The 18,529-nt window shown below is 55.8% G+C and overlaps 1 protein-coding gene across 1 annotated transcript in view; it reads right to left on the bottom strand.

Moving 5' to 3' along the window:
* LOC134346940 (polyamine-transporting ATPase 13A3-like) overlaps nt 1–18,529 on the bottom strand; it is a 139,560-nt gene that overhangs the window by 56,035 nt on the left and 64,996 nt on the right. The window contains exons 11-15 of the mRNA XM_063048816.1: nt 17,286–17,465; nt 16,613–16,770; nt 5,474–5,662; nt 4,908–4,969; nt 2,304–2,454 (exon numbers count right to left, since the gene is read on the bottom strand). Of these exons, the coding sequence (XP_062904886.1) occupies nt 2,304–2,454; nt 4,908–4,969; nt 5,474–5,662; nt 16,613–16,770; nt 17,286–17,465 (740 nt within the window). The remainder of the gene's footprint in view (nt 1–2,303; nt 2,455–4,907; nt 4,970–5,473; nt 5,663–16,612; nt 16,771–17,285; nt 17,466–18,529) is intronic.

Raw genomic sequence — 18,529 nt, 5'->3', positions numbered from 1 at the left:
CCCACCCCCTCAGCTATCCTCCTTCACCTCCCCCCCACCCTCAGCTATCCTCCTTCACCTCCCCCCACCCCCTCAGCTATACTCCTTCACCTCCCCCCCACCCCCTCAGCTATCCTCCTTCACCTTCCCCCCACCCCCCAGCTATCCTCCTTCACCTCCCCCCACCCCCAGCTATACTCCTTCACCTCCCCCCACCCCCTCAGCTATCCTCCTTCACCTCACCCCCACCCCCTCAGCTATCCTCCTTCACCTCACCCCCACCCCCTCAGCTATCCTCCTTCACCTCCCCCCACCCCCTCAGCTATACTCCTTCACCTCCCCCCCACCCCCTCAGCTATCCTCCTTCACCTCCCCCCCACCCCCTCAGCTATCCTCCTTCACCTCCCCCCCCCACCCCTCAGCTATACTCCTTCACCTCTCCCCACCTCTTTAATAGCGATGCCTTCCCCTTCCTTTCTAGTCCCAATGAAAAGTCTTGGCCTGCAACGTTGACTGTTTATTTATTTTCATAGATGCTGCCTGACCTGAGTTCCTCCAGCATTTTGGAAGCATTGTGTTAGATTTCCAGCATCCCTAGACTTTCTCAGGCTTAATGAACGAGGAATGTGTGCTGTCTCTCTAGGCCTGTGTTGAAAAGAATGAGGGGGAGATAACATTGAAACTTGCTGAATATTGAAAGGCCCGGCAAAGTGTGTGTGAAAAAGAGCGCTGTAGAGGCCAAGTGGTGTCACAGCAACCACCTGGCACTCAACATCAGTAAGATCAAAGAGCTGATTGTGGACTTCAGGAAGGGCAAGATGAGAGAACACAAACCAATCCTCACAGAGGGATCAAAAGTAGAGAGAGCGAGCAATATCCTGGGTGTTAATACCTCTGAGGTTCTAACCTGGTCCCAATGTATCGATGCAGCTATAAAGGAGGCAAGTCAGTGGTTATATTTCATGTGAAGCTTGAGGAAACTTTACATGTCACCTAAAACGCTTAAAAATTTCTATAGATGAACTGTGGAGAGCATTCTAACTGCCGCATCACTGTCCAATATTTGGTCGGGGGGGGGGTGTGAATGCACAGGATGAAAGTAAGCTGCAGAGATTTGCAAAATTAGTCAGCTGTATCATGAGCACTAGCCTCCATTGTACCCAGGACATCTTCAAGGAGTAGTCCTCAAAAAGGCAGCGTCCATCATTAAGGACCCCCACCACCCAGGCAACGCCCTCTTCTCTTTGTTACCATCAGGAAGGAGGCACAGAAGCCTGAAGACACACACTCAGTGATTCAGGAACAGCTTCTTCCCCTCTGTCACCTAATTTCTGAATGGATATTGAACCCATGAACACTACCTCACTACTTTTTATTTGTTTTTGCACTATTTAACTATTTCTACACACACTTACTGTAATTCAGCTTTTTTCTATATTTATCATGTACGTCATTGTAGTGCTGCCACAAACTTCACAAATTTCTCGACATATGCCAGTGATATTAAACCTGATTCTGATTCTGAAATTGATGGGTGTACTTAAGGCAGTGGAGATTGATAGCTTGGTAAGGGAGTTAAGTGTTACAGGGAGAAGATGGAAGAATATTGAAAAAGAAAACTATGATAGAATGGGAGAGCAGACTTAATGTGCCAAATTGACCAATTCTGCTTTTATGTCTCATGGTCCTATGGAGGTTAGAACATAAAACACTAAATTACATGAAAATTCACTTCAGCCCTATCAAATGCTACCTTAAATACACCTATCGACTTGGCCTCTACAGCCGTCTGTAGCAATGGATTGCACAGATCCACCGCCCTCTGGCTAAAGAAATTCCTCCTCACCTCTGTCCTAAAGGGACGTCCTTCTGTTCTGAGGCTGTGCCCTCTCGTCCTACACTTGCCCACTATAGGCAACATCCTCTCCACGTCCATTCCATCTAGGCCTTTCAACATTCGATAGGTTTCAATGAGATCCCTTCTCATTCTTCTAAATTCCAGGCCCAGAGCCATCAAACACTCCTCATAGATTAACCATTTCATTCCTGGGATCATTCTTGTGAATCCCCTCTGGACCCTCTCCAATGTCAGCACATCCTTTCATAGATAAGGAGCCAAAACTCACAAAACTCCAAGTATGGTCATACTCCAAGTATGCTGTACAAAGCCAAGTTGATAAAGGCATCATTGCACAAGGATTCTAAGGTTGGAAGCAGGCAACATGGACAGGAGCGTGGAGGAGGGGGATTAAAGAAGGGACACTGTGATGGACAGTCTCAGATTGGGGGAGGGGAGTGTTTTTGTCCACCGTGAGCCTCCTCACCCATCCAGTCGCTTCGAACATCTTGCAGTCCAGGGGATCTCCAGACAGCTTCCCATCAATGTTCGTCAGAGTATGGCAGGTCGCCATGGCGGCAACGAAGCAGGACCGAGTAAGGCTCTGGGTGGCCACGTCGGGCTCCAAGGAGAAGAACCTGCTGAGACAGAGAACTGTATTGGCTGACAGTGATCACCAAGTCCCACCCTTCTGTCAGCTCTCTTTACATTTGACCCATACAGTCAACACCTGCTCAGCGAGTGACTATCTCTTGCTTAATTTTTCCTGTAAATTATTTACTCCATATCTGCATCAAACCCCACCCCCTCCCCGACAGCCTCACCCTCACCCTCACTGCAGCAGCTCTACTTCCTTAGGAGTCTGCAGATATTCAGCATGACATCTAAAACTTTGACAAACTTCTATAGACGTGTAGTAGGGAATGTATTGACTGGCTGCATCACAGCCTATTGTGGAAACACCAAAGCCCTTGAACGGAAAATCCTACAATATGTAATGGATTTGGCCCAGTACATCACAGGTACAGCCCTCTCAACCATTGAGCACGTCTACATGAAATGCTGTCACAACAAAGCAGCATCCATCATCAGAGATCCTCACCACACAGGACATGCTCTCTTCTAAGAGTAAGATAAAGGAGATAGTGATGGTCTTTAGGAAGACCAAGCCTGCACTGCTCCATGTTACTGTTAATGGTGAGGACATGGATGTGGTGAGGACCTACAAGTACCTGGGGGTGCAATGAGATGACAGAAGAGTGGAGCAATAACAGAGGCTGTGTACAAGAAGGGCCAGAGTCACCTCTACTTCATGAGGAGACTGAAGCCTTTTGGAGTAAGCAGGCCTCTCCTTCACATGTTCTACCAGTCTGTTGTCACCAGTACAATCTTCTTTGTGGTGGTGCTGGGGAAATGGCATCAACATGGATGATGCCAACAGGCTCAATAACTGATTAGAAAGGCTAGCTCTGATATAAGAATCAAACTGGACACTCTGGAGGCTGTGGCAGAACAAAGGAAAATCCTGGCAATTCTAGACAATGTTCCTCGCCCTCTGCATGCCACCTTGGCTGAATAGAAGAGCACTTTTAGTAACAGACGAAGACAACTGTGCTGCTCCAAAGAGCACTATGTGAGGTCATTTTTACCCTCGGCCATTAGGCTTTATAATGTCAACCTATAGCCAGGGAAGTGATGACCCCCCTCCTGTTAGACTGTTTGAGGTAACTTTTATTCTTTCTTTACTTTTCTTCTAATACTTTTATATCTGTACACTTGTAATGCTACTGTGACACTAATTTCTTTTGGGATCAATAAAGTATCTACCTATCTAATCATCTCACTGCTGCCATCAGGTAGAAGGTACAAGAGCCTCAGAACTTGCACCACCAGGTTCTAGAACACTTACTACCCCTCAACCATCAGGCTCTTGAACAAAAGTGGATAGTTACACAGACTTGCCCCATCATTGAAATGTTCCCACAACCAATGATCTTACTTTAAGGATTTTAGCTGATTATCTCATGTTCTCATGATTTATTGCTATTTATTTATACTAGCATTTACACAGTTTGTTGTCCTCTACAATCTGGTTGATCTTTCATTGACCCTGTTATAGTTACTATTCTATAGATTCCTGCCCACAGGAAAATGAATCTCAGGGTTGTATGTTGTGACATATATGTAGTTCGATAAAATTCACTTTGAACTTTTGACTGCCTCACCCTCACCTGGATCAATTAACCCACTGACCATACCCAAGTCTCTTAAATGTCCCTGATGCATCAGCTTCAACCACCAATACTTGCAGTGTGTTTCAGGCATCCACAACTGTGTCAAAACCTAAATCTCCCCTAAATTTTCCTCCACACTCCTTAAATGGAATGGACCTTTGCGGTCCTGGGAAGGTGGTACTGGCTGTTTACTCTATCAAGGCCTCTTATAACCTCAAGCACCTCTCATATTCCTCCGTTCCAGAGCCCTAGCTCGTTCAACCTATCCTCACAAGACATGCTCTCTAATCCAGGTAAAGCTTCCATAGGAAGGTAAGGCACAGAAACAGGCCTTTAAGATGGTTTAAACCATTTAAACTGCCTACTCCTATCAACCTGCACCGGGACCATAATTCTTGATAACCCTGCCATCTACGTACCTATCCAAACTTCTCTTAAACATTGAAATCGAGCTCGCATGCACCACTTGCTCTGGCAGCTCGTTCCACACTCTCATAACCCTTTGAGTGAAGAAGTTTCCCTTCATGTTCCCCTTAAACTTTTCACCTTTCACCCTTAAACCATGACCTCTAGTTGTAGTCCCACCCAAACCTCAGTGGAAAAAGCCTGCTTGCATTTACCCTATCTTTCCTTATATCCCTCGTATAATGAGGTGACAATTCCACTATGGGAACTACAATTGCATGACTGGTTCAGGTCCCCATGGACGCATGCTTGTGATCACTGGATCAGTTATACACAACCAGATTATTGCTATGCTTAGACATCCCATTTTCCCACCCCCTCGAAGACCTCCCTCCAGCCTCCTGGTGCAGGCTGGCCAATTCCCAACCCCACTATCACCCTGGAGACACTACCTGCCCTCCTGAGCTCGAAGGAAGCCCCAGATGTCCAGGCCGTCCTCAGTTAAGGTTCCTGTCTGAATAACAAGAGGAAAATGTGAGAGTTTGGAGAGAAGGGAGAAGGGATGGGAAGGTGGGATGATTTAACAAGGGCCCATTCAATCGTTTAGGCTGGTGAAGTTTTCCTTATAGTCGTATGGTACGGAAACAGGCCCTAAAGTACCGAGTCCATACCAATCAGCTATTTATACTGATTCCATTCTATTCTTTGCACAGACTCTACCCCTCGCTCACACATTGGGGGGCATTTAATTCACAGACCCTGGGATGTCACTGGAAACCTATGCAGTCACAGGGAGAACGTGCAGACTCCACACAGGGACACACAAACACATATCTTCATACACACATCCCAGTTTTGGAAGTTGGGATCAAACCCTGGTCTCTGAGGTAGTGGCTCAACCCACAGTACCCTTACAGCTGAGAGATGTGAAGTAGTTTGGCCCTCGTCCCTTCATCACGGTGTCATGGGGTCCATTCTTCCCCCCACCCCCCAACCACCGATCCGCTGGGACACTAACCTTGTCAAAGCAGACCAGGTTCAGCTGGCCGCACATATTAATGCGCTGGGGGCTGATAGAGTAGATCCTCATCTTCTTCAGCCGGTTCTGTGCGTACATGATGCCCGCAGTCATGGCAGCCGGGAGTGCTGGGGGGACCGTGATGGTGATAATGTCCAGAGCCTCGATGATGATGCGCTCCGTCTCCTCCTAGCACCCAAAGGTAGGAGCGGTCAGCATCCCCAATCTCCCTCCATCCCTGTCTCCAAGTGCTCCCTCCTCCCCCTCTCCATCCCTCATCCCTCCAACCTCTCCCTCTCCATCCCTCACCCCTCCAACCTCCCCCTCCATCCCTCAACCTTCCAACCTCCCCCTCTCCATCCCTCACCCCTCTAACCTCCCCCTCTCCATCCCTCAACCCTCCAACCTCTCCCTCTCCATCCCTCACCCATCCAACCTCCCCCCTCAATCCCTCAACCCTCCAACCTCCCCCTCTCCATCCCTCAACCCTCCAACCTCCCCTCTCCATCTCTCAACCCTCTAACCTCCCCCTCTCCATCCCTCAACCCTCCAACCTCTCCCTCTCCATCCCTCAACCTTCCAACCTCTCCCTCTCCATCCCTCAACCCTCCAACCTCCCTCTCCATCCCTCAACCCTCCAACCTCCCCCCTCCGTCCCTCACCCATCCAACCTCCCCCTCCATTCCTCAACCTTCCAACCTCCCCCTCTCCATCCCTCACCCCTCCAACTTCCCCTCTCCCTCAACCCTCCAACCTAACCCCTCCATCCCTCAACCTTCCAACCTCCCCCTCTCCATCCCTCACTCCTCCAACCTCCCCCCTCCATCCCTCAACCCTCTAACCTCCCCCCTCCATCCCTCAACCCTCCAACCTCTCCCTCTCCATCCCTCAACCTTCCAACCTCTCCCTCTCCATCCCTCAACCCTCCAACCTCCCCCTCTCCATCCCTCAACCCTCCAACCTCCCCCCTCCGTCCCTCACCCATCCAACCTCCCCCTCCATTCCTCAACCTTCCAACCTCCCCCTCTCCATCCCTCACCCCTCCAACTTCCCCTCTCCATCCCTCAACCCTCCAACCTAACCCCTCCATCCCTCAACCTTCCAACCTCCCCCTCTCCATCCCTCACTCCTCCAACCTCCCCCCTCCATCCCTCAACCCTCCAACCTCCCCCCTCCATTCCTCAACCTTCCAACCTCCCCCTCTCCATCCCTCACCCCTCCAACCTCCCCTCTCCATCCCTCACCCCTCCAACCTCCCCCTCTCCATCCCTCAACCCTCCAACCTAACCCCTCCATCCCTCAACCTTCCAACCTCCCCCTCTCCATCCCTCAACCCTCCAACCTCCCCCTCTCCATTCCTCAACCCTCCAACCTCCCCCTCTCCATCCCTCAACCCTCCAAACTCCCCCCTCCATCCCTCATCCATCCAACCTCCCCCCTCCATCCCTCAACACTCCAACTTCCCCCCTCCATCCCTCAACCCTCCAACCTAACCCCTCCATCCCTCAACCTTCCAACCTCCCCCTCTCCATCCCTCAACCCTCCAACCCCCCCTCCATTCCTCAACCCTCCAACCTCCCTCTCCATCCCTCACCCCTCCAACCTCCCCCTCCATCCCTCAACCTTCCAACCTCCCCTCTCCATCCCTCAACCTTCCAACCTCCTCTCTCCATTCAACCTTCCAACCTCCCCCTCTCCATCCCTCAACCCTCCAACCCCCCCTCCATTCCTCAACCCTCCAACCTCCCTCTCCATCCCTCACCCCTCCAACCTCCCCCCTCCATCCCTCAACCCTCCAACCTCCCCCTCTCCATCCCTCAACCCTCCAACCTAACCCCTCCATCCCTCAACCTTCCAACCTCCCCTCTCCATCCCTCAACCTTCCAACCTCCTCTCTCCATTCAACCTTCCAACCTCCCCCTCTCCATCCCTCAACCCTCCAACCTCCCTCTCCATCCCTCACCCCTCCAACCTCCCCCCTCCATCCCTCAACCCTCCAACCTCCCCCTCTCCATCCCTCACCCCTCCAACCTCCCCCTTCATCCCTCAACCTTCCAACCTCCTCTCTCCATTCAACCTTCCAACCTCCCCCTCTCCATCCCTCAACCCTCCAACCTCCCTCTCCATCCCTCACCCCTCCAACCTCCCCCCTCCATCCCTCAACCCTCCAACCTCCCCCTCGCCATCCCTCAACCCTCCAACCTCCCCCTCTCCATCCCTCACCCATCCAACCTCCCCTCTCCATCCCTCAACCCTCCAACCTCCCCCTCTCCATCCCTCAACCTTCCAACCTCCCCTCTCCATCCCTCAACCTTCCAACCTCCTCTCTCCATTCAACCTTCCAACCTCCCCCTCTCCATCCCTCAACCCTCCAACCCCCCCTCCATTCCTCAACCCTCCAACCTCCCTCTCCATCCCTCACCCCTCCAACCTCCCCCCTCCATCCCTCAACCCTCCAACCTCCCCCTCTCCATCCCTCAACCCTCCAACCTAACCCCTCCATCCCTCAACCTTCCAACCTCCCCTCTCCATCCCTCACCCCTCCAACCTCCCCCTCTCCATCCCTCAACCTTCCAACCTAACCCCTCCATCCCTCAACCTTCCAACCTCCCCCTCTCCATCCCTCAACCCTCCAACCTCCCCCTCTCCATTCCTCAACCCTCCAACCTCCCCTTCTCCATCCCTCAACCCTCCAACCTCCCCCCTCCATCCCTCATCCATCCAACCTCCCCCCTCCATCCCTCAACACTCCAACTTCCCCCCTCCATCCCTCAACCCTCCAACCTAACCCCTCCATCCCTCAACCTTCCAACCTCCCCCTCTCCATCCCTCAACCCTCGAATCCCCCTCTCCATTCCTCAACCCTCCAACCTCCCCCTCCATCCCTCAACCCTCCAACGTCCCCCTCCATCCCTCATCCATCCAACCTCCCCCCTTCATCCCTCAACCTTCCAACCTCCTCTCTCCATTCAACCTTCCAACCTCCCTCTCCATCCCTCACCCCTCCAACCTCCCCCCTCCATCCCTCAACCCTCCAACCTCCCTCCATCCCTCACCCCTCCAACCTCCCCCTCTCCATCCCTCAACCCTCCAACCTCCCCCTCGCCATCCCTCAACCCTCCAACCTCCCCCTCTCCATCCCTCACCCATCCAACCTCCCCTCTCCATCCCTCAACCCTCCAACCTCCCCCTCTCCATCCCTCAACCTTCCAACCTCCCCTCTCCATCCCTCAACCTTCCAACCTCCTCTCTCCATTCAACCTTCCAACCTCCCCCTCTCCATCCCTCAACCCTCCAACCCCCCCTCCATTCCTCAACCCTCCAACCTCCCTCTCCATCCCTCACCCCTCCAACCTCCCCCCTCCATCCCTCAACCCTCCAACCTCCCCCTCTCCATCCCTCAACCCTCCAACCTCCCTCCATCCCTCAACCTTCCAACCTCCCCTCTCCATCCCTCAACCCTCCAACCTCCCTCTCCATCCCTCACCCCTCCAACCTCCCCCTCTCCATCCCTCAACCCTCCAACCTCCCCCTCTCCATCCCTCACCCCTCCAACCTACCCCTTCATCCCTCAACCTTCCAACCTCCTCTCTCCATTCAACCTTCCAACCTCCCCCTCTCCATCCCTCAACCCTCCAACCTCCCTCTCCATCCCTCACCCCTCCAACCTCCCCCCTCCATCCCTCAACCCTCCAACCTCCCCTCTCCATCCCTCACCCCTCCAACCTCCCCCTCTCCATCCCTCAACCCTCCAACCTCCCCCTCTCCATCCCTCAACCCTCCAACCTAACCCCTCCATCCCTCAACCTTCCAACCTCCCCCTCTCCATCCCTCAACCCTCCAACCTCCCTCTCTCCATTCCTCAACCCTCCAACCTCCCCTTCTCCATCCCTCAACCCTCCAACCTCCCCCCTCCATCCCTCATCCATCCAACCTCCCCCCTCCATCCCTCAACACTCCAACTTCCCCCCTCCATCCCTCAACCCTCCAACCTAACCCCTCCATCCCTCAACCTTCCAACCTCCCTCTCTGCATCCCTCAACCCTCCAACCCCCCCTCTCCATTCCTCAACCCTCCAACCTCCCCCTCCATCCCTCAACCCTCCAACCTCCCCCTCCATCCCTCATCCATCCAACCTCCCCCCTTCATCCCTCAACCTTCCAACCTCCTCTCTCCATTCAACCTTCCAACCTCCCTCTCCATCCCTCACCCCTCCAACCTCCCCCCTCCATCCCTCAACCCTCCAACCTCCCCTCTCCATCCCTCACCCCTCCAACCTCCCCCTCTCCATCCCTCAACCCTCCAACCTCCCCCTCGCCATCCCTCAACCCTCCAACCTCCCCCTCTCCATCCCTCACCCATCCAACCTCCCCTCTCCATCCCTCAACCCTCCAACCTCCCCCTCTCCATCCCTCAACCCTCCAACCCCCCCTCCATTCCTCAACCCTCCAACCTCCCTCTCCATCCCTCACCCCTCCAACCTCCCCCCTCCATCCCTCAACCCTCCAACCTCCCCCTCTCCATCCCTCAACCCTCCAACCTAACCCCTCCATCCCTCAACCTTCCAACCTCCCCTCTCCATCCCTCAACCATCCAACCTCCTCACTCCATTCAACCTTCCAACCTCCCCCTCTCCATCCCTCAACCCTCCAACCTCCCTCTCCATCCCTCACCCCTCCAACCTCCCCCCTCCATCCCTCAACCCTCCAACCTCCCCCTCTCCATCCCTCACCCCTCCAACCTCCCCCCTTCATCCCTCAACCTTCCAACCTCCTCTCTCCATTCAACCTTCCAACCTCCCCCTCTCCATCCCTCAACCCTCCAACCTCCCTCTCCATCCCTCACCCATCCAACCTCCCCTCTCCATCCCTCAACCCTCCAACCTCCCCCCTCCATCCCTCAACCTTCCAACCTCCCCTCTCCATCCCTCAACCTTCCAACCTCCTCTCTCCATTCAACCTTCCAACCTCCCCCTCTCCATCCCTCAACCCTCCAACCCCCCCTCCATTCCTCAACCCTCCAACCTCCCTCTCCATCCCTCACCCCTCCAACCTCCCCCTCCATCCCTCAACCCTCCAACCTCCCCCTCTCCATCCCTCAACCCTCCAACCTAACCCCTCCATCCCTCAACCTTCCAACCTCCCCTCTCCATCCCTCACCCCTCCAACCTCCCCCTCTCCATCCCTCAACCCTCCAACCTCCCCCTCTCCATCCCTCAACCTTCCAACCTAACCCCTCCATCCCTCAACCTTCCAACCTCCCCCTCTCCATCCCTCAACCCTCCAACCTCCCCCTCTCCATTCCTCAACCCTCCAACCTCCCCTTCTCCATCCCTCAACCCTCCAACCTCCCCCCTCCATCCCTCATCCATCCAACCTCCCCCCTCCATCCCTCAACACTCCAACTTCCCCCCTCCATCCCTCAACCCTCCAACCTAACCCCTCCATCCCTCAACCTTCCAACCTCCCCCTCTCCATCCCTCAACCCTCCAACCCCCCCTCTCCATTCCTCAACCCTCCAACCTCCCCCTCCATCCCTCAACCCTCCAACCTCCCCCTCCATCCCTCATCCATCCAACCTCCCCCTTCATCCCTCAACCTTCCAACCTCCTCTCTCCATTCAACCTTCCAACCTCCCTCTCCATCCCTCACCCCTCCAACCTCCCCCCTCCATCCCTCAACCCTCCAACCTCCCCTCTCCATCCCTCACCCCTCCAACCTCCCCCTCTCCATCCCTCAACCCTCCAACCTCCCCCTCGCCATCCCTCAACCCTCCAACCTCCCCCTCTCCATCCCTCACCCATCCAACCTCCCCTCTCCATCCCTCAACCCTCCAACCTCCCCCTCTCCATCCCTCAACCTTCCAACCTCCCCTCTCCATCCCTCAACCTTCCAACCTCCTCTCTCCATTCAACCTTCCAACCTCCCCCTCTCCATCCCTCAACCCTCCAACCCCCCCTCCATTCCTCAACCCTCCAACCTCCCTCTCCATCCCTCACCCCTCCAACCTCCCCCCTCCATCCCTCAACCCTCCAACCTCCCCCTCTCCATCCCTCAACCCTCCAACCTAACCCCTCCATCCCTCAACCTTCCAACCTCCCCTCTCCATCCCTCAACCTTCCAACCTCCTCTCTCCATTCAACCTTCCAACCTCCCCCTCTCCATCCCTCAACCCTCCAACCTCCCTCTCCATCCCTCACCCCTCCAACCTCCCCCTCCATCCCTCAACCCTCCAACCTCCCCCTCTCCATCCCTCACCCCTCCAACCTACCCCTTCATCCCTCAACCTTCCAACCTCCTCTCTCCATTCAACCTTCCAACCTCCCCCTCTCCATCCCTCAACCCTCCAACCTCCCTCTCCATCCCTCACCCCTCCAACCTCCCCCCTCCATCCCTCAACCCTCCAACCTCCCCTCTCCATCCCTCACCCCTCCAACCTCCCCCCTCTCCATCCCTCAACCCTCCAACCTCCCCCTCTCCATCCCTCAACCCTCCAACCTCCCCCCTCCATCCCTCATCCATCCAACCTCCCCCCTCCATCCCTCAACACTCCAACTTCCCCCCTCCATCCCTCAACCCTCCAACCTAACCCCTCCATCCATCAACCTTCCAACCTCCCTCTCTCCATCCCTCAACCCTCCAACCCCCCCTCTCCATTCCTCAACCCTCCAACCTCCCCCTCCATCCCTCAACCCTCCAACCTCCCCCTCCATCCCTCATCCATCCAACCTCCCCCCTTCATCCCTCAACCTTCCAACCTCCTCTCTCCATTCAACCTTCCAACCTCCCTCTCCATCCCTCACCCCTCCAACCTCCCCCCTCCATCCCTCAACCCTCCAACCTCCCCTCTCCATCCCTCACCCCTCCAACCTCCCCCTCTCCATCCCTCAACCCTCCAACCTCCCCCTCGCCATCCCTCAACCCTCCAACCTCCCCCTCTCCATCCCTCACCCATCCAACCTCCCCTCTCCATCCCTCAACCCTCCAACCTCCCCCTCTCCATCCCTCACCCCTCCATCCCTCAACTCTCCAGCCTTCCCCTCTCCATCCCTCAACCCTCCCCTCCAACCCTCAACCCTCGAACTTCCCCTCTCCATTCCTCAACCTTCCAACCTCCCCCCTCCATCCCGCACCCCTCCAACCTCCCCCTCTCCATCCCTCATCCATCCAATCTCCCCTATCCATCTCTCAACCCTGCAACCTCCCCCTCTCCATCCCTCACCCATCCAACCTCCCCTCTCCATCCCTCAACCCTCCAAACTCCACCTCTCCATCCCTCACCCCTCCAACCTCCCCCTCCATCCCTCAACCTTCTAGCCTCCCCCTCTCCCTCAACCCTCCAACCTCCCCTCTCCATTCCTCAACCTTCCAACCACCCCCTCTCCATCCCTCACTCCTCCAACCTCCCCTCTCCATCCCTCACCCATCCAACCCCCCCTCCAACCCTCAATCCTCCAACCTCCCCCATCCATCCCTCAACCCTCCAACTTCCCCCCTCCATCCCAAAACCCGCCAACCTCCCCCTCCATCCCTCAACCTTCCAACCTCCCTTCTCCATCCCTCAACCCTCCAACCTCCCCCTCTCCATCCCGAAACACTTCAACCACCCCCTTCAACCTCCCTCTCCCCATCCCTCAACCCTCCAACCTCCCCCTCCATCCCTCATCCATCCAACCTCCCCCCTCCATCCCTCAACCTTCCAACCTCCCCTCTCCATTCCTCAACCTTCCAACCTCCCTCTCCATCCCTCACCCCTCCAACCTCCTCCTCTCCATCCCTCAACCCACCAACCTCCCCTCTCCATCCCTCACCCCTCCAACCTCCCCCTCTCCATCCCTCAACCCTCCAACCTCCCCCTCTCCATCCCTCAACCCTCCAACCTCCCACTCTCCATCCCTCACGCATCCAACCTCCCCTCTCCATCTCTAAAACCTCCAACCTCCCCCTCTGCATCCCTCACGCATCCAACCTCCCCTCTCCATCCCTCCAACCTCCGCCTCTCCATCCCTCACCCCTCCAACCTCCCCCTCCATCCCTCAACCCTCTAGCCTCCCCCTCTCCATCCCTCAACCCTCCAACCTCCCCCTCTCCATCCCTCACGCATCCAACCTCCCCTCTCCATCTCTCAACCCTCCAACCTCCTCCTCTGAGTCCCTCACCCATCCAACCTCCCCTCTCCATCCCTCCAACCTCCCCCTCTCCATCCCTCACCCCTCCAACCTCCCCCTCCATCCCTCACCCCTCCAATCTCCCCTCCATCCCTCAACCCTCTAGCCTCCCCCTCTCCATCCCTCAATCCTCCAACCTCCCCCTCTCCATCCCTCACGCATCCAACCTCCCCTCTCCATCTCTCAACCCTCCAACCTCCTCCTCTCCATCCCTCACCCCTCCAACCTCCCCCTCCATCCCTTAACCTTCCAACCTCCCCCTCTCCATCCCTCAACCCTCCAACCTCCCCATCTCCATCCCTTAACCTTCCAACCTCTCCTCTCCATTCCTCAACTTTCCAACCTCCCTCTCCATCCCTCACCCCTCCAACCTCCCCTCTCCATCCCTCACCCCTCCAATCTCCCCTCCATTCCTCAACCCTCTAGCCTCCCCCTCTCCATCCCTCAACCCTCCAACCTCCCCTCTCCATTCCTCAACCTTCCAACCTCCCCCCCTCCATTCCTCAACCTTCCAACCTCCCCCTCTCCATCCCTCAACCCTCCAACCTCCCCATCTCCATCCCTTAACGTTCCAACCTCTCCTCTCCATCTCTCAACCCTCCAACCTCTTCCTCTCCATCCCTCACCCACCCAACCTCCCCTCCATCCCTCAACCCTCCAACCTCCCCTTCTCCATCCCTAAACCTTTCAACCTCCCCCTCTCCATCCCTCAACCCTCCAAACTCCCCCTCTCCATCCCTCACCCATCTAACCTCCCCCCTCCATCCCTCAACCCTCCAACCTCCCCCTCTCCATCCCTCAACCTTCCAACCTCCCCCTCTCCATCCCTCACCCCTCCAACCTCCTCCTCCCCATCACTCAACCCTCCAACCTCCCCCTCTCCATCCCTCAACCCTCCAACCTCCCCCTCTCCATCCCTCACCCATCCAACCTCCCCCCTCCATCCCTCAACCTTCCAACCTCCCCCTCTCCATCCCTCACCCCTCCAACCTCCCCTCTCCATCCCTCAACCCTTCAACCTCCCCCTCTCCATCCCTCAACCTTCCAACCTCCCCTCTCCATTCCTCAACCTTCCAACCTCCCTCTGCATCTCTCAACCCTCCAACCTCCCCTCTCCATCCCTCAATCCTCCAACCTCCCCCTCTCCATCCCTCAACCCTCCAAACTCCCCCTCTCCATCCCTCACCCATCAAACCTCCCCTCTCCATCCCTCACCCCTCCAACCTCCCCCTCTCCATCCCTCAACCCTCCAACCTCCCCTCTCCATCCCTCAACCCTCCAACCTCCCCTCTCCATCTCTCAACCCTCCAACATCCCCTCTCCATCCCTCAACCCTCCAGCCTCCCCCCTCCATCCGTCATCCATCCAACCTCCCCTCTCCATCCCTCAACCCTCCAACCTCCCCTCTCCATCCCTCAATCCTCCAACCTCCCCTTCTCCATCCCTCAATCCTCCAACCTCCCCTTCTCCATCCCTCAACCCTCCAAACTCCCCCTCTCCATCCCTCACCCATCCAACCTCCCCCTCTCCATCCCTCACCCCTCCAACCTCCCCCTCTCCATCTCTCAACCCTCCAACCTCCCCCTCTCCATCCCTCACCCACCCAACCTCCCCTCCATCCCTCAACCCTCCAACCTCCCCTTCTCCATCCCTAAACCTTTCAACCTCCCCCTCTCCATCCCTCAACCCTCCAAACTCCCCCTCTCCATCCCTCACCCATCCAACCTCCCCCTCCATCCCTCAACCCTCCAACCTCCCCCTCTCCATCCCTCAACCTTCCAACCTCCCCCTCTCCATCCCTCACCCCTCCAACCTCCTCCTCCCCATCACTCAACCCTCCAACCTCCCCCTCTCCATCCCTCAACCCTCCAACCTCCCCCTCTCTATCCGTCACCCCTTCAACCTCCCCCTCTCCATCCCTCACCCCTCCAACCTCCCCCTCTCCATCCCTCAACCTTCCAACCTCCCCTCTCCATTCCTCAACCTTCCAACCTCCCTCTGCATCTCTCAACCCTCCAACCTCCCCCTCTCCATCCCTCAACCTTCCAACCTCCCCCTCTCCATCCCTCACCCCTCCAACCTCCCCCTCTCCATCCCTCAACCCTCCAACCTCCCCTCTCCATCTCTCAACCCTCCAACATCCCCTCTCCATCCCTCAACCCTCCAGCCTCCCCCCTCCATCCGTCATCCATCCAACCTCCCCCTCCATCCCTCAACCCTCCAACCTCTTCCTCTCCATCCCTCAACCCTCCAACCTCCCCCTCTCTATTTCTCAACCCTCCAACCTCTTCCTCTCCATCCCTCAACCCTCCAACCTCCCCCTCTCCATCCCTCAACCCTCCAACCTCCCCTCTCCATCTCTCAACCCTCCAACCTCCCCCTCGCCATCCCTCACCCATCCAACCTCCCCTCTCCATCCCTCAACCCTCCAACCTCCCCCTCCATCCCTCAACCCTCCAGCCTCCCCCTCTCCATCCCTCAACCCTCCCCTACATCCCTCAACCCTTCAACCTCCCCTCTCCATTCCTCAACCTTCCAACCTCCCCCTCTCCATCCCTCACCCTTCCAATCTCCCCCTCTCCATCCCTCAAACCTCCAACCTCCCCCTCTTCATCCTTCATCCCTCCAACCACCCCCTCCATCCTCCAACCACTCTTCTCCTCCCTGAACCCTCCAAGCACTCCCTCCCTCAACCCTCCACCCCAGAGAGCATGCAATCTACACACACACACAGACAAACACAAACACATACACACACATCCCCACCCCGCCAGAGGCCAGGATTGATAAAGTGTCTTCACTGTGCCATGTTCCTGGGGATATCACGTGATTTCCAGCGGACCCCATGCCTGTCAGCTCCAAGGCAACAGGGGTAGTGGTTCTCCCCAGTTAACTAGGGCCATGGAGTGAGCAACTCTTGCCACCCCAGGCTTGCTGTCCCTTGATCGGGGGAAGGAGGGGAGGCTACGCACCCCCAGCAGGCTGCTCCTCACGATGCTGAAGACTACACCGATCCCAGCCACACACACCAGGCAGAGCAGGAAGCGGTAGGCATCCCGGTACAGCTTGAAGTCAGTCGGCTTTGGGTACAGGATTGAGCAAACCAGCTGCCCCTTCAAAGTGTAGAAACCTGCAGGAGGGGAGCAAGGAAAGGTGCAGGTTTCAGAGGCTGAGGGAAGCCCAGGGTGTTCCTGACATTTGAGGATGCGGTCACTTAGAGGGGGAGAGACTGCCATCTTCGTGGGCTGTGAACATCCCACCCCAACCTCCATCCTCTCCAGCTTCCTTTTCCTGCCACCTGTACAGCCAGCAGCTACTACTCCACCAACCACTAATATTCACCATCACTCTCTACCCCTGTCAAATCTCCCTCTCACCCCGACATCCTCTCTCTCTCCCTCACCATACCTCATTCTCCATCCCGAACCCCTCACTCTCCTCACCCTTTCCCCAAACTCCTTACTCTCTCCCCCAACCCTCTTCTGCACTTCCCCTTGACCCCCTCCCACATGTTCCTACCCCAAACCCCTTGCTCTCTTCCACTCCCTGGTCTCCTTGCTCTCTCTCACCCCTGACCCCCCTTGCTCCCAACCCCCCCAACTCCCTACTCTCTCCCCTTCCCTCCTCCATTCCCTGCCCCGCTACCTGTGCAGACAACGACGGCTTTCACTGGCTCTCCGGCATAAAACCGGGTCTGGACCACAGCTGTTCCGCAGAAGAGCGTGTGGCGCTTGTGGTTTTCCGGGTTGTACACCTCCTCCTGCACAGTTCCCCCGCTCCTGGAAGGGTTTGGGAGGCTGGTCTTCAGGACGGGCACGCTTTCCCCTGAGAATGGGAAATGAGAGTTAAATGGACACTTCTGAGAAGGATATGGAGAAGAGGATTTACCAGGTGTAATGAGGAGATGTAGAACAAACTTGGGTTGTCCCCTTGGGAGCTTCAGAAACCTGCATGGGGAGCAACTTCAAAAGGCAATGCCTCAAAAAGACAGCATCCAACATTAAAGACCCCCACTACCCAGGACATGCCCTCTTCTCATTACCACCATCCAGGAGGAGGTATAGGAGACTGGAGACACACATTCAACGTTTCATTGCTGAATGGTCCACGAACACCACCTCACTGTTTTGTACTCCGTTTGCACTACTTATTTATTTTGTATAACATTTCTTATTGTAATTTATAGTATATTTTATATATTGCACGTGGCCAAATGGTTAAGGCATTGGACTAGCCACCTGAAGGTCGTGAGTTCGAGCCCCAGCCGAGGCAGCGTGTTGTGTCCTTGAGCAAGGCACTTAATCACACATTGCTCTGTGACGACACCGGTGCCAAGCTGTATGGGTCCTAATGCCCTTCCCTTGGACAACATCGGTGTCGTGAAGAAGGCGAATGCAATGTTGGCATTCATTTCTAGAGGAATAGAGTATAGGAGCAGGGATGTGATGTTGAGGCTCTATAAGGCGCTGGTGAGACCTCACTTGGAGTACTGTGGGCAGTTTTGGTCTCCTTATTTAAGAAAGGATGTGCTGACGTTGGAGAGGATACAGAGAAGGTTCACTAGAATGATTCCGGGAATGAAAGGGTTAACATATGAGGAACGTTTGTCCGCTCTTGGACTGTATTCCTTGGAGTTTCGAAGAATGAGGGGAGACCTCATAGAAACATTTCGAATGTTAAAAGGCATGGACAGAGTGGATGTGGCAAAGTTGTTTCCCATGATGGGGGAGTCTAGTACGAGAAGGCATGACTTCAGGATTGAAGGGCGCCCTTTCAGAACAGAAATGCGAAAAAAATTTTTCAGTCAGAGGGTGGTGAATCTATGGAATTTGTTGCCACAGGCAGCAGTGGAGGCCAAGTCATTGGGTGTATTTAAGGCAGAGATTGAT

This window comes from Mobula hypostoma, chromosome 5, assembly GCF_963921235.1.
Source record: "Mobula hypostoma chromosome 5, sMobHyp1.1, whole genome shotgun sequence".
Taxonomy (NCBI): Eukaryota; Metazoa; Chordata; class Chondrichthyes; order Myliobatiformes; family Myliobatidae; genus Mobula; species Mobula hypostoma.
This window is presented reverse-complemented; position numbering and strand designations above follow the sequence as displayed.